This window comes from Adiantum capillus-veneris, chromosome 7 (assembly GCF_014529385.1).
Source record: "Adiantum capillus-veneris isolate H3 chromosome 7, ASM1452938v2, whole genome shotgun sequence".
In the NCBI taxonomy this organism is placed as follows: Eukaryota; Viridiplantae; Streptophyta; class Polypodiopsida; order Polypodiales; family Pteridaceae; genus Adiantum; species Adiantum capillus-veneris.
Window position 1 is genome coordinate 18192102 of NC_140937.1, and position 15631 is coordinate 18207732.

General features: G+C 48.9%; 1 protein-coding gene across 2 annotated transcripts in view; it reads left to right on the forward strand.

Annotated features, from left to right (window-relative positions):
* The window catches only part of LOC147453507 (RWD domain-containing protein), a 127826-nt gene that overhangs the window by 93547 nt on the left and 18648 nt on the right, over nt 1–15631 (forward strand). For both annotated transcript variants that reach the window (XM_086515690.1, XM_086515688.1), the window contains 3 exons: nt 14388–14527; nt 14631–14738; nt 15012–15117. In XM_086515690.1, the coding sequence (XP_086371816.1) occupies nt 14388–14527; nt 14631–14738; nt 15012–15117 (354 nt within the window). The remainder of the gene's footprint in view (nt 1–14387; nt 14528–14630; nt 14739–15011; nt 15118–15631) is intronic.

Here is a 15631-nt window from a genome sequence, read left to right on the forward strand (position 1 = left end):
CAGGCAGCTACTTTGAGTGTGGTCCCATAAGTCTCGCACCGTCATGTGGAGCGTCGCTCAAGTATTACCACTTTCCCGTCTCGGTAAAAAGCGATCTTGCCTTTTCCCCTTGCCGCTCTAATCTCCGGCATTACTTACTGCATATGAGCGATCTGCGAGAGGGTGAGATCATCCTCGAGAAAGATGCCAGTCTCTTTAAGAGTTGGTCTTTTCTTCAAGAATGACTTCTTTGCTTCCATGGAGGGAAAACGGAGGATGAGTGCTCTTTCTTTTGAGGTTTCTCCACTGCCTCCATTTTTCTTTATGTTGCCCACTCTCCATGCCCTTTTGTGTGTCGGCTCATGAATCCCCATCAAGGCTGTGAGTTCTTTTACTTCTTCGTCCACATTGCCTTTGTCTTTAAGACCGCAAATTCTCACATGTAAAGCGTGCACCCTTCTCCTCTGCTCCTCCTCTAGTGTCTAGTTAATGATGTTGGGTGTGGACGTGGGCGTTATCTCCTTGTCTTTTCCTTTCTTGGCCACCTTGATCCATTTCTCGGCTTTGTCCGCCTTCTGTTGGGTTTTGGTAAGAACATCCACCCAAGAAGTCGTCATTTCTTTGTGCTGATCTTCTCCCTCTTTGATGGCCCGTACTTGTTCCTTGATCGTGTTGATTTCTTCGATTACTGAGGGTTGCAGTTCGCCCTCTTCCAGTGTGTTTCTTGATCGGCGGGCTTCGGCGAGTTCTTTCTTGAGTGACGCGATCTCTTCCTCTTGGGTCGTCACTCGGTCTTCCAGCGTGCTTATCTTGCTCTCTTGGATCAGCACACATCCTTCGAGCATGTTTATTGTGCCCCAGAGATTGCGGTTCATCTTGGTAATGGTCTCCGTCATTTCCTCTTTGCATTTTTGAATGGCATCCTCTAGGGGGTCGGCTTTATCGTTCGTCTTCCTCATGCTTGATTGCCGTCCGCAAGGGGGTTAGATTTACGTGTGCACCCACCCTAGCAGCGGGCGCGGCAGTTGGGCGTGTGGGGGAGTCGTGCGCAAGGGAGTTGCTAGATGCACGTGTGCACCCACACTAGCGGCGGTCTCGACGAGTGGTGGAGCGCGAGGCTTTACGGCCTGGGGGAGATAGCGGTAATTACAGATTGGAGAGAGAGGGGGGGGGGGGGGGGGAGTATGGTAGATAGAGTGGGGGGAAGGGGGGTGGGCAAACAAAAAAACAATAATAATAAAAAAAATAAAATAAAAAATTTACTCCCTGTGCGTAGAGGATGGACATCCTATGCGTGAAAGAAAAAAGGGGGGGGGGGGGGTAGGTGGGGGGGAAGACAATCTACGCGTAGGAGAGGGGGGGGAGACATATTACGCGTAGAAGTTGGGGGGGGCTAGGGCAGCGGGGGGGGGGAGAGAGAGCGCGTGAGCGGGTGCAGCTCGCGAGCAGGGCAGGGCAAGGGGGGGGGGCAGGGAAGCGGGCGCGCGGGTGCAGGGCAGGGCGCACGCGAGGGTGCAGCGGGGGCGCGAGCAGGGTAGGGCAGCGGGAGGGCAGGGTGGTCGCGAGGATGCAGCGCAGGCAGCGAGAGAGAGAGAGAGAGAGAGAGAGAGAGAGAGAGAGAGAGAGAGAGAGAGAGAGAGAGAGAGAGAGAGAGAGAGAGAGAGAGAGAGAGAGTAGCAGATAGAGAGAGAGAGAAGTACAAGACGAATCCTTCGTGTGTGTGTGTGTGTGTGTGTGAGAGAGAGAGAGAGAGAGAGAGAGAGAGAGAGAGAGAGAGAGAGAGAGGAATCTGCCGTGCGCGAACCCTGGCGCGACTTTGCCCTGCGCGCGAATTTACCCTGCGCGCCCTGGCTGTCGGCCTGCCCTGCTAACTGTCTGCTGTTGCGTGCGCACCACCTGCTGCCTTCACGTCCCTACCTGCCTGCGCGAATTCGGCTGCTCTGCGCGTTTTGGCTGCCCTGCGAGTTTTGATTGCAGTGCGTGTATCCGCCTACGCAAACCCTAAAATCGCCAGCGGACTGCGTGTACCTGCTGCTGCAGCGCCAAAACCTAGCATCCCGAATGTGCGAAACCCTAATTCTGCGGAACCCTTAAAGCCGACAAACCCTAACTGCTCCAAAACCCTAACTGCTCCTTAACCATAATAGCGCGCTTCTTCCTACCACCTGCAAGAGAAAGAGAGAAAGAGAGAAGAGAGAGAAAGAGAAAGAGTACAACCTTCGTTTCGGGTCTTGCTTTTCCCGTTTGCCAGTCTAGCCCATTCTTCATGGCGGCTTTGCCGGTCTTGAGTGCTACACACGGCGCTCCATCACCACTTGCCTGTCGCGTGGACTATACTAGCGACCTGTTGACACGCATTGACTCCAAAATACAACACTTGGCACAGCATGCCTTGGTTGGACGGATGATTGGACAGTGTCCACCTTGATCTTCTATACGTGATTGGTGTCAGACTGCATTGGGCACTACTCAGGGAAGGGTCTCGGAGCTTACATTCCTTGGCAGAGGCATCTTCATGGTACGTCTTTCAGATCCCGCCACTGCCTCAGCTCTCCTGGCTCGCTCTCCGATACTCTCTGATCGCAGGATGATATACTTGACGAGGTGGTATCCAGAGTTTACTACCGAGGAGTTTGACAGTCGACACCTTATTCCCAGATTCCCTCTGACGCTCTCCTTCCCGGACATGCCTCTCCATTTTATTGATGAGCACCTCCTTCAGATGATTGCTGCTCATTTTGGCACAGTAGTTCCAGGATCCTGCATCTTCTCATCTGGTCCACCCCGCATTCAGGTCCTGGTGTTTGGGGATACTTCATTACCAGATACAGTTACTGTGGCTGTGCGTGATCGAGACTACTCTTGCCGAATGGTAGTCACTGACCGCCCAGGACAGTGCTTACATTGTCACGAGATGGGACACTTGGCACGAGATTGCCCCACTCAGCCACGCCATCGGCGACAACAACAGCCGGCTCGTGGCACTCATGCTCAGCCACGTGGTCAGCGTCCACAGCCGGTTCCTCCTACTACTACTCGAGCACCTCAGCAGCCTACAGGTGCTCCCAGAGCTTCCACCCTCCATGTTCCTCCCTCTGCTTCAGCTCCTACTGAGACTGCATGGCAGACAGTGGGTCGTAATCATTCCTTCCGTCCTCGTCAGCAACCCACACCGCATGTAGCCCCCAGTGTTAACTCTCCTGCTCCCTCTCAAGTTTCCGCCACTCCCTTACCCCCTGCTTCTCCTCGCCATTCTTCTTCTTCAGCCCAGGATCACTTACCTCTGCTACCGGCTCCTCCTTCGCTTGCCATTCCCCTACCCGCTCCTTCCCCTCTTCCCGAGGTCCCTATTCCCATGCAGATGGATCATTCACCGCTACTACCTCTCCCTTTTCCTCCTCTCCCTCTCGCCCTTACTCCCCCCCCTCCACCTTCTGGTCCATCCCCTCCCTCAGCCGCCCATACTTACGTCCCACGCAGTTTTCTCAGCTCTTGCCCTCTTTCTTGGGGCACTCATCAGGCTGAAATGTGCGGTGACTCAGAAGGACCGTTGCGGGTGCAGCTCTACCTTATGCATCACAAGCCAGGTTGTGTTCCCTCCTTAGTAGGTAGTCGCTCTTAGCCTACCCATTCCTTTTTCCTTCCATTCCATGCAGCTCAGGAATGGTCAGAGGATCAGGTTCTGCATTTTGTGCATGCACAAACTATGGCTCAGCTTCATTTATGGTTGTCTACGTCCGCTCCGGATGTATTGTCTCCACACTTCCCTTCATGTATTGGTGCTATGGAGTGGAGTGATGTTTATGCTTGCTATTCATTGCCTATGATCATTCATGTATCCTCAGATGTGGTGCTTCCTATGTCTATGCGCATTTGGGGTGTCAAAGCTGCAGCATCGGTAATGCAATGTAAACAAGCTGAGGTCCGCAGTTGGTGCAATGAGACACCATATTTTAGAGAGGGCTTGCGGGTTGCTTTCCTCCCGCCCGAAGCTCACCCCTTGGATGCCCAGCTGCCTCCAAGAAGATGCGCAGTTAGTCAGATGCTTTACCAATTCTTTCATGCAGACTATGGATTTACATGTAGTTTCTTGGAATGCTAATGGTTTACAGACTTCTCGGGTAAGAGGTTCACGTAAGCTTTTACTTCGCAGAGATTTACACGCTCATGTAGTCGGCACTGTGGATATATTACTAGTACAGGAGCATAAGATTGCCACTCCCTTTGGTAATCTCATGCCCTCGGGCGCTCACACTTTTTGCGAGCCTGCTCTGGGCATTCATGGACAGAGTTGCGGTGTATGCATTTCAGTAGGGCCACGTTACTTGGCATCAGTTCAGCAGCATGGCACCCTTGTCGCTGGCAGAGCAGTCTATGTTTCTATTCGGATTCGGGACTCTATCATTGGTTTTATGTCAGTCTATGCACCCACTACTCCTCGGGAGAGAGCTACTTTTTGGTCCTCCGTGGTTGCTACTCTACCTGCTGTAGACTCTTGGGTTGTTGGAGGCGACTTCAACAACGTTGAGAGCGACTCTGACTGGCGATCGACCACTCCTCCAGTTCTATCATCCATTTCTCCCGATGAGCAGCCAGCTTGGGATTGATTTCTTCTAGCTATTCAAGGTGTTGACGCCTGGCACATACCCTCTTTTGGTCACCACCCTGCTACACTTCATTACTCGTGGGGGTTTCAGAGACAGCAGGGAAGATTATTAGAGCGACTTGATCGTTTTTACATTGGCCCTTGGGCAGCAGCTCTAGGCGGATTTACTACTATTTGGCGAGGGACCAGCCTCTCAGATCATTTACCCATCTCATTGTTTCTCTCTTTCACTAGATTCTCTTCACAGAGACGAGGCTGCCGCATCCCTGACAGTGTTCTCACCAATGCAGTTTTACAGCAGCAGATTCGTGACTTGTGGTCCACGGGTGCTTCTTATTGTGGTCCCCCTGGAGAGTTCCTTGCCCATTGCATTACTCAGTCTAGTATTTACTGCCGTGATCAGACTGCTACTATTCATCATCAGTTGAGAGTACGCGAGTCTGACCTCCACATTCCTCTTGGTTCCACACAGAGCTTGCTTGAGGAGTGGCCTCGGGATGCTCATCTCGTTGCTAGACAGACAGAGCTCACAGAGGAAATTCGTCGCGTACAGGAGGCTAGGTCTGAGTTCACTCATCATGCTTCAGTATCTCATTGGATAGCTAAAGCTGATCGAATGAATAAGGACTTCTTCGCTGCGCATAAAGAGCGCCCTCTTGGCACCACCCTTCGAACTTTGTGCGATGCTCAGGGAACACTTCATATGCATCCTGATGTTATTCTTGATATGTCTGCAGATTATTTTGAGGCATTGTTCACTGCTGATGTATGCACTACTGAGGTTTTGCTTGCCCGTGAGCAGATCTGGCATCACACCCGACGTCGTTGTACAGACACTATGGCAGAGATCTTGTTGGCTCCATTCACACTTGCAGAGCTTTATGCTGCTATCGAGAGTCTAGATCCATCTTTGTGTCCAGGAGAGGATGGCCTCACTAGAGCTTTCTTTTGACTTATTGGGATGTATTGCAAATACCACTGCTTCGCGGTTGTCAGGATATCTTTGCATCAGGATATATGCATCCGGATCTTTGTTCAGGTCTCATATCTCTTATTCCGAAAGGAGGTGACACCACTCAGCTCCGCCAGTGGAGACCTATTACCCTACTCCCTTCGGTCTATAAGATATTAGCGTTACTGATCAGCCATCGCTTGCGGCTGTTCTTACCAGATATTATTCATACTTCTCAGACAGGCTTTGTCATGGATCGATGCATACTGGATAATATCTTCACTTTTTATGAGGAAGTAGAGTGGGCAAGATCATCTTCTGAACCTCTCGCTTTTTTCATCCTTGACTTCGAGAAAGCATACGATCGTGTTGAGTGGGAGTTTCTCGAAGGATCATTAGCCAGGATGGGTTTCCCTTCGAGATGGATCTCAGGCGTTTCCGCTCTCTTCAGGACTGCCAACAATGGTATTACTATTGGTGGTCCTGTCAATCGCAGTTTTGAGCTCTCTCGATCTGTCCGTCAGGGATGTCCTTTAGCAACATATCTGTATCTGTTTGTAGGAGACACTATGTCCGACTTTCTTCGTGCTCAGAGTCATGCATTTCGTGGCTTGACCATGCCAGTACCTTCAGCTCCGGACCTTATCGATCAGGAGTTTGCTGATGACACTATGTTGATGTTGCGCTATTTGCTAGCCGCTCTTGACGCCATGCGGGAGGCCCTGGAGGTTTTTTGCATTGCCAGTGGTGCACGCATTAAGTGGCATAAATCCTATGGGTTACTGGTTGGCAGTGATGACATACCTACTTGGGGGGCAACTGATGGTTTCACATGGGGTCAGACATGCAGATATCTGGGCTTTCAGGTTGGATTTGACGTTTCCTCACAGCAGCGGTTTGCACCCGTACTACAGTCTATTCGCAGGAAGCTATGTCATTGGTCTTCACGTCATCTGTCGTTGGCTGGCCGTGCATTGGTCGCCAACCAGGTCATTCTGGCTACAGTATGGTATACGGCCTCCTGTTGGATGCTACATTCTGGTGTGATAGCTCAGCTTCGCAGACTCGTGCGGAACTTTTTATGGAGTGGCACAGATGGGACTACTGATACTCGTGCTCGAGTTCGCTGGTCCACGATTATTCGTCCTAGGTCAGCGGGCGGCCTTGGCATTATTGATCCAGAATTATAGAGCCGCGCCCTTCTTACCAAGCTTATTGTTCGGGGTTTTTTTCCCGGCCAAGAACCTTGGAAGATGCTTCTTCAGGCCGCTCTTTCCACAGCGATTCCACGCCTCGGCACTAGAGATGGCCATACTTGACAAACAGGGTATCGTTTTCTCTTTACGGATGCCCCCTTGTGCTCCAGCACTCTCTCACCCTTCATCCGATCGCTTCTTCAGATTTGGGTATCCATGCGACGCGCTATCATATGCTCACCTCCCTCATGCCGTGAGGAGATTGAGCGCCAGCCTCTCATTTGGAATGATGCAGTTCTTGATTCTTCAGTTAATCCACCCCGTCAGCTTGGAGAGAGGACTCACATTGATCGGGCTGCTTGGGACACTGGCCCTGCTGCCTCTATGCGGTTGTTTCATGAGACACGTATGCTGGATGCAGATTTTGTGGCAGAGCATTATGACATTGGTCGCGGGGTAACAAACAGACTGCTTGAGATTGACTCCGCCATTCCTACACACTGGGACGCAGTCATGCGAGGCACGGTTCAGATGCCTCCACATTGTGGTTGGGAAGGCCTCTTCGCTCAGAGCACTCTCTTATTAGTTCGTTTAGACACCATGCTGTTCACAGTTGATACTGACTACTCTCAGGGGATGCATGCTAGATTGACATATGATATCACCTCTCCGCACCTTGTCCACCCCGGCGCTCGATGGGAGGCTATATGAGTACTTGGCTCCCGCGGGAAGCGTCGTTGTGTGGACCCCCGTTTCGCTTCCGCTGATGCTGCACTTTGGAGGCTTTGGGTGTGGGAGGGTCGTGCGCTATCTCAGCTTTATTGGGACCCAGGAGAGTGGCATTGGCCTCACTCTAACCCCACCGGTGCACATGTATCATTTTTTGAGTACACTGTCAGAATTGGAAGATTAGCATTGATGAGACAACACCCAGAGCAGCCCACTCGTATGCGTTTCTGGTTACATTCAGGTCTCTCCCATGCCTATCTACAACAGTTTTGGTCAGCCATCTGGGATTTACATGCGGCTCGTCGTATTTCTTTTTTCATGTGGATGATTGCACATGCAGGACTTCCAGTTGGGACTTGGATAGCTACTATAGGTCATGATCCGTTATGCACTCGATGTCCTTCGCGACTACATGAGTCACCTGCACATTGTCTTTGGTTATGCTCCTCTTCTCATATAGTGTGGCTACCTGTTTGCTTTTTACTTAGCAGAGCCGGTGTTCAGCATGGATTTCTCACTTGGGGCTCTGTCTCATGGTTGATGTCGATGCCTGGACCGCATCTTTTGTACGAGGGCTCAGACACAGATCCAGCTCTTATGCTTACCTCGACTGGTTATCGGCGAGGGACTTTGGCTATGTTACTACAGATCGCATGGCAGGGGGATCCGCAGACACGTGATGAAGTCTTTTCAGTCATCACTAGCATTACACTATGGAATATTTGGAGAGCTCGTTGTCTTCACATTCTCAGTGCGGCTCCGCAGCTCCTTCAGGATACCCTTACTGCCATTTGGCTTGACATCATTCACACCCTGATTTGGCTGTGGGATTCTTCCTCAGGTACATCTAAAGCAGCCGAGGCTCGACGATTTGCCTTCCTTCGGCGTTGGGTCCGAGCTCCACTCTTTTTCACACTTACAGGTGGCCAGATTACATGGCATTATGCCCCCCCTCAGTGGTTTCTCCTCCAATCATCACACAGACCACCATGAGATTGTACTAGTCGAGTTGTCACTATAGTGGCTCTCACCCTTACATTCAGCTTGTACACCCCACGTGACAGGCTATTTTGGCATCCGCTAGGGATTATATTGTACTCAGTAATATACAGCCCTGATTTTTCCAAAAAAAAAAAAAAAAAAGAGAGAGAGAGAGAGAGAGGTGTGTGTGTGTGTGTGATGTGAGAGAGATCCTAGCTGGACTGCCAAGCAGCTCAAGTGGAGAGGCGATTTGGGATTTGTAAAGCAGCTAGGTAAAGCCGGGTCAATGATCGGCCCCTCTCACTCCTGCGTGCATGTGCTTGGAGATGTCTGTGTATTATGTCGCGAGAGAGAGAGAGAGAGAGAGAGAGAGAGAGAGAGAGAGAGAGAGAGAGAGAGAGAGAGAGAGAGAGAGAGAGAGAGAGAGAGAGATGAAAATGAAATGAAATGTTATATTAACGTCTTCAAAAGGCGAAAGTGACCTATGAGCCCAGAAAGTTACAATGTGGGTTACAATGTGGTGTATGTGATACAAAGTCAGAGTAACAAAAATGACAAAATAAAATACTATGGAATTCTAAACTGCTAGGTGTGAGCTAAGCAGCTAGGTGGGATAGCTAAATCACAAAAGATCCAGTATCGGTCGCTGGCGGATCTCATCAATCTCCTCCATGGTCAATAGCTTGACCAGGCGTCGTGCATGTCGGGCCAAAGTGATCCGAATCCTGTGATGCAGCCTCCATCGATGTTGTGTAGTCCTCCGTAGTCGTGGGCGTCTAAATCTCCCTAGCTCGGTCGCTCGGTCGATCAGTGTGCCTCTGGTGTGAGGCGACGAGCTCTCCTGTGGTAGTAGCTCCTCCGGGTGTCCAGTGTTTGCTCTAAAGAAGTCTGTGATCCGTCTTTGAGACTGGCTAGCCTCTCCCCTCATTAGGCTCTCTCAGTCTACGCAGCTCGAGCAAAAACAGACCCACGCATCTCTGATCCTCGTACCGTATGACTCTGGAGAGTGGTTCGAAGCCCTCTCTGAACAAGCAATGGAAGCGGCAACATATCTCGTAGTAGACGGGGCAGTGGCATGTGTAGTGCAACTCTGTCTCAGGCTCCATGTCACAAAGGAGGCATGTCCTGGCCTTTGCCGATACTCCACTGTATCTCCCAGTCGTCTCGATCCGGAGCTGGCGTGAAGATGTGCGTATCTGGTCAATAGCACATTGTATCCCATGAGAGAAGTGGGTGTCCATGTATCTGGACCTCGTCACAAAACCGTCCTCCGTAAGTTGGAGAAGATGCTCTCTGTAGAAAGCCATCTTCGTGCCCAACTCCTGTGCTGGCTATATCCATGTCCTCCTGGTGTCTAGCTTCAGGTCGTGACGGATGAGCCTGGTGATCTCGGACTGTGTAAGAGTCAGAGAGGGTGCATCCAATGAGTACTGGAAGGGGGGCAATCTGTCTATGCTGAACCCATGCGCCTGAAACCATGATGTTATCTCCCCATACCAGCATGCTGTATCTCCCTACATGGCTAATTGTCGAGAGGACTCAAGTGCAAGGCGGGCATATCTGTCTCTGGGATGTTCCGACATGTGGTGTATGAAGGAGACAGATCTGGTGAGCACCTCCACCACTAGTGGGGGGGCAGCTAGCTCTGCCCGGATAATGGCACGTGGTACTGAAGCGTTGGCTGCGAGATCATAGAGACTAGTGGCTTCTCCATGTCCCCCCATCCATCAATGCAACCTGTCCTCCCGTGATGGTCCAATGAAGGTCCCCAAATCTCAGCTCCATAGAGGAATGCAGAAGCCACCAAAGTGTCAAAGAGCCAGAGCTTCGTCCGAGGCTCCTGAAACTGAACATGTGAATACATCCTCTCCAATCTACCCCATGTTGCATGGGATCTGGTCAGTCTAGTCTCTGCTGCTCTCCTCAATGAAAATGCTGGTCCACTGAAAACCACTCCAAGTTAAGTGTAAGCATCTGTATACTCCACTATCTCCTGGCCGTATGTGAATGCGGGCGCTGACCTCCTGATCCACTGTGGGGTGGTATTAAATACCATGACCTTGGTTTTACCAAGGTCGACAGACAAACCACTTTCATGGGTGAACCTATGCAAAGCATCCAAGTGACGTTGCATCCCCTCCGTAGAGTCAGAGATCAACACAATATCATCAGCATATAACAATAGTGGAATCCATGTCCCTGCCAGCTGTGCACCTCTATCACCATCTCTCTCAATGTAGTCAGAAACCTCATCCACATACATACCAAATAGAGTAGGAGATAGCGGGCAACCCTGCTTCACCCCAATAGTGGAGTGAACTGCTGTAGATAGGCCCTTTGGGGTGCGTACATGCCCCACTACTGACCTGTATACTGCCATGACCCCCCAAATGAGCTCTGTGGGTACTCCCATCTCCTGTAATCTGCGCATCAATCTAGCTCTGGGTATTGTGTCAAATGCTTTGCGGAAGTCCACAAAGCTACAATAGATCCGTCTCCCATGTCATCTGCCCTCCTCAATGATGGCTCTGAGTGTCAAGATATGGTCAAGGGTAGAAAAACCTCTCTTGAACCCTGCCTGCCTGGTTGCGCGTATCCTCTCTCTCTCTGCCCATCTGCTTAGCTGCTGCTTAAGAATGGATGCGTACAACCGTGCCAATGTGTGTCCGATCATGATAGTGCGATAATTCGTAGGCTCCATAGGGTCTCCTCACTTGAAGATAGGTACAATAGTAGATAGGCTCCAAGTATCAGGCAAGCCCTCACAATGGCACGATTAAACATAACTGCTAGAAGCTCTGCTAGTAGATCTCTGGCATGCATGAAGTGCTCAGCCACTAAGCCATCATGATCATATGCTCTCCCAATCCTCATCCTGTCAATGGCCTTCCTCACCATCCTAGCGATGAAAAAAGCACATGTGTGGAGGCATGGATCGGGAGGGTTGAGAAGGGGCGGCTGTCCTCGAACTGTGTACAGAGATGACGCGTACTGGCCCCATGCCTCTGTAGAGGTAATGGCATGGGGGGGGGGGGGGCTCATGAAAGAGCCGGCATGCCTCACCTGAGTCCTGACTCAAGAATAGCTGGTATAGGTCCTGCTCTAGGCGAGCCAAAAATGCCCTCTTCTTCCGTCGCACAAGGCGCCAGAAGTCAATCTGTGACTGTCTGTGAGTGATGTCCCCCAAAAGCACCTCCCTCTAAAGTCTAGCTCTAGTCTCACTTCATTCCTCATCATACCAGCTGTTCTGGGGCATGCTCCCAGAACGACATCTCTGCTCAGGCTGGGTGTGTGGTTATGCCTCTGCTGCTGCATCATGTAATGTCTGTGTCAGTTCAAGATGACCAATCCATGTGCAGTCCTTATGTCTATCAAGTGTCGTCCATACTCAGTATGTTCCCCATCCTGTGATAGTCTAGATAGGCCCGTCTCTACAACATCGAGCTCTCTTAGCATCTCCTCTAAAGTATCATAGAAAACTGTCTGATGATGGGCAGTCCTAGAATTGAAGGCCCCTAGAATGATGATGTAACCATCTCTAGAGAACTCCCAGATGTCATCATCCAAAATAGAAAAGGGGGACTGTCCTTTGGGTGGTGCTTACACTGACGTACTCGGGGGAAAGTAGCAAATAGCAATGTAAAGATATCTGTCTGTCTTTGCTCTCAATCTCACCCACATGTACCTAGCTTGCTCATCCCTGCGAGCTATATGTATCAATGGCTACAACTCCTCCCTGAATAACACTGCCACCCTCCGGAGCCCCGCCCTTTGTGCTCTGATCGTGTCTCCTGTCTACAGGCGGTCTCCCATCTATATCCAATAATGTGAGGCATAGTCTGCCCAAGGGCTTGAATGCCGCCTGATGTGTCTCAGAGTAGAAGATGATGTCTCTCCTACTAAAACTTTCCTCAAAAGCACCCACATCAAAGACGCATCGATCCATTACAATTCCAGGTAGCAACTTTGAGTGTGGTCCCATAGGTCTCACACCGTCATGCGGAGCGTGGCTCCAATATCACCACTCTTCTATCTCGGTAAAAAGCAATCTTACCTTTTTCCCTTGCCGCTCTTATCTCTGGCATTACCTCCTGCATATGAGCGATCTGTGAGAGGGTAAGATCATCCCCGAGAAAGATGCCCGTTTTCTTAAGAGTTGGTCTCTTCTTCAAAAAGTCCCATTTCGCTTCCATGGAGGAAAAACGAAGAATGAGTGTCCTTTCTTTCGAGGTTTCCCCCTTGCTCCCATTTTTCTTGTTGCTCACTCTCCAAGCTCTTGAGTGCATCGGCTCATGAATCCCTTTCAAAGCCATGAGTTCTTTTACCTCTTCGTCCACATTATCTTTGTCTTTAAGGCCGCAAATTCTCACATGCAGAGAGCGCACACGCCTTCTTTGCTCCTCTTCTAGTGTCAGGTTAATTATGGTGGGTGTGGACGTTGTTGTTTCCTTGCTTTTCCCTTTCTTGGCAACCTCAATCCATTTCTCGGTTTCATCTGCCTTCTATTGAGTCTTTGTAATAACTTCCACCCAAGAGGTCGTCATTTCTTTGTGTTGCTCTTCCCCCTCTTTGATGGCTCGCACTTGCTCTTTGATCGTGTTGAGCTCTTCTATTACTGAAGATTGCAATTCTCCTTCTTCAAGTGTATTTCGTGATCATGCCTCAACAAGCTTCCTCTTGAGTGATGCAATCTCTTCGTCTTGGGCTGTCACACGATCTCCCAATGTAGTTATCTTGCTTTCTTGGGCTAACATGCGTTCGTCGAGCATTTTTATTGTGCCCAATAAGTTGCTGTTTACCTTGTTAATGGTTTTGGTCATTTCTTCTGTGCACTTTTGAACTGCATCCTCTAAGGGGTCGAGCTTATCATTCTGTTTCCTCATGCTTGGTTGTCGTAAAAAACGAGAGGGAAATTTGCGACGGTAGTAGGAGACCACACTACACGCACCACATTATGCATACATGTTCTCCCACTTTAAGCATACACGGCATATATTTGCAGTTCTTGCAATTTGTGCAAGTCAAGACAAAGTCCCGCTTTCTCAAGGTGGTACCAAGCGGATTGTATGTGGCGTATATGTACGTACTGTACGTTGTTCCGTACAGGAAAATCTTTTATGTGCGTAAAAATACGTACTCTTGTAAAAAAAACTCAATTTACCAAACTTTCGAGAACATCTCTGATAAAAAACAAGAGAGGGCAACAACTTTTAGAGACATTTATAGACATGTTTTACAAGATAACCACATACTGTGTAACTACTGCAAGAGACTTCAAAGTTTAGACAACATTGATGATTGAACAGGCATATTATAGCTCAAAGGAGAACCGGTTTGGTCGCCCGTAAGTCAGCAAAAATGCATCAAAAACCCTCAGCCATGCTCATCTTCCAAAAAGAATTTTTTAAAAAATGCCTTGTATGGATCAATCTGTACCGTACGGATCGTACAGTACGTCCATACGGTACGGACCGGATCCGTACGTACGTTTTGATCCTACCTTGCGCTTTATGCAACTGCCAATTCTGCAATTTCCAAATTTTTGAATTTTTGAATTTTCTGTAAATTCTGCTTGCAATGTCTGTTTTTCTGCAGGGCTAAAAAAAAACCGTTTTCAAACTCTGTTTCCTCAAAAACCTGTACCTGCGGGGGGGGGGGGGGGGGGGGGGGGGATTGCTGGGCAGTGGGGGGGCGCGCTGTGGGTTGCACACTGCCTGCAGATTATTCGATGGGGAGGGGGCTGCAGGTTACTCTTGTAAGGAGGGGGGGTGTGCTGCAGGTTACGCGATGCGCGGGCTGCAGGTTACGCGCGAGTGTAGAGAGAGAGAGAGAGAGAGAGAGAGAGAGAGAGAGAGAGAGAGAGAGAGAGAGAGAGAGAGAGAGAGAGAGAGAGAGAGAGAGAGAGAGAGAGAGAGATTAATAACTTGAATTTGGTGGAAAATAGAAAGCACTGGATAGGCTTACAGAGATGAATCAACCTGATGGGAATTGTTGTTTCTGTATGGAACCGTTGGTCATGGAGAATGAGGTTTCAAACTTGAGGCCTTTCATGAAGCTATTATCTTGCTTCCATTGCTTTCACAGGTCAAAATTATTTCTTGTTCAAGCAAAGACTGCATGCTAAAAAAAACCTTCATGTTTGGTAGGCAATGGTTTTCTTTACATAAGAGCGCTTCGATACTCGCAGTGAATGCTTTATAAGATGGTGGCGATGGATGTTGCAGAGAAAAAATTTGGACAAGTCAGATGTGCTTCTGATTTCCAGGCCAGAAGAAGAGAAGGATGTCATTGCAAGGTCACACTTAAATTAATTTCATATTTTTATTCTCAAACGAACTATCAAAGGTCTAATTTCCATTATTGCACTGTTCAGCTTAAATTACGATTTGACTTTTTTACTGTCAAATGACAAAATTACACCTTTAAGGCCTGTGGTATTTTCCCAAAACAATTGAACTTTTTTTTGCTAAGAACCTTGAATACAGTTTCGACTAGAATATATTGCCAAACCTGTGCAAAATGTCGTTTCTTCTTTGGACCCACTTTTGATGGAAACATGTGCTTGCAGCTGTATGAAATTGCTGGAGGAAGCTGAGATGAAATGTCCAGTTTGTCGCAAGTCTATTAACATACAAGATATGTTGTCCATATGGAGCATTCTAACTGCAGATTTGGTATAGAATCAGCTCCATGTTTTTTTTTTGAAACATCGCTTTATTGCATCCACCTCTTTTCATTCTTATCCAGTTTGGTTGTTCAACTTAGCAAAATGCAAGTCTGAACTCTGAATGTTTTTGTTACCTGTATGGGTTTCTAAACAATGAAGACTGCTGTGGTTCTTAGAACATGATTGACATTGCATCATCTGTTTTCAGTATTGGAAAATGTAACTCAAGTCACAGATATTCATCACGAGATCTGATGACAAGTTTTATCACATCATGCTTGAAGCTCAAGCCATCACCTACCTTAAGAATCGGCTCACTAAAGCTACTATTTTGGTTGCTCTAGATTGATTTGTCACCTTCCATGTTCATACTTACGCTAGCTTGACGGCTATTGAAGAGCTGTCCTAGCCTAGCACAAAGTACAATTTAGATTGCCTGGTCTACTACCCAATCGGGGCTCTTAACCAAAGCTGAGAGAAATCATAGCACTACAGAGAGAGGTCTAACTATAGTTTATGCA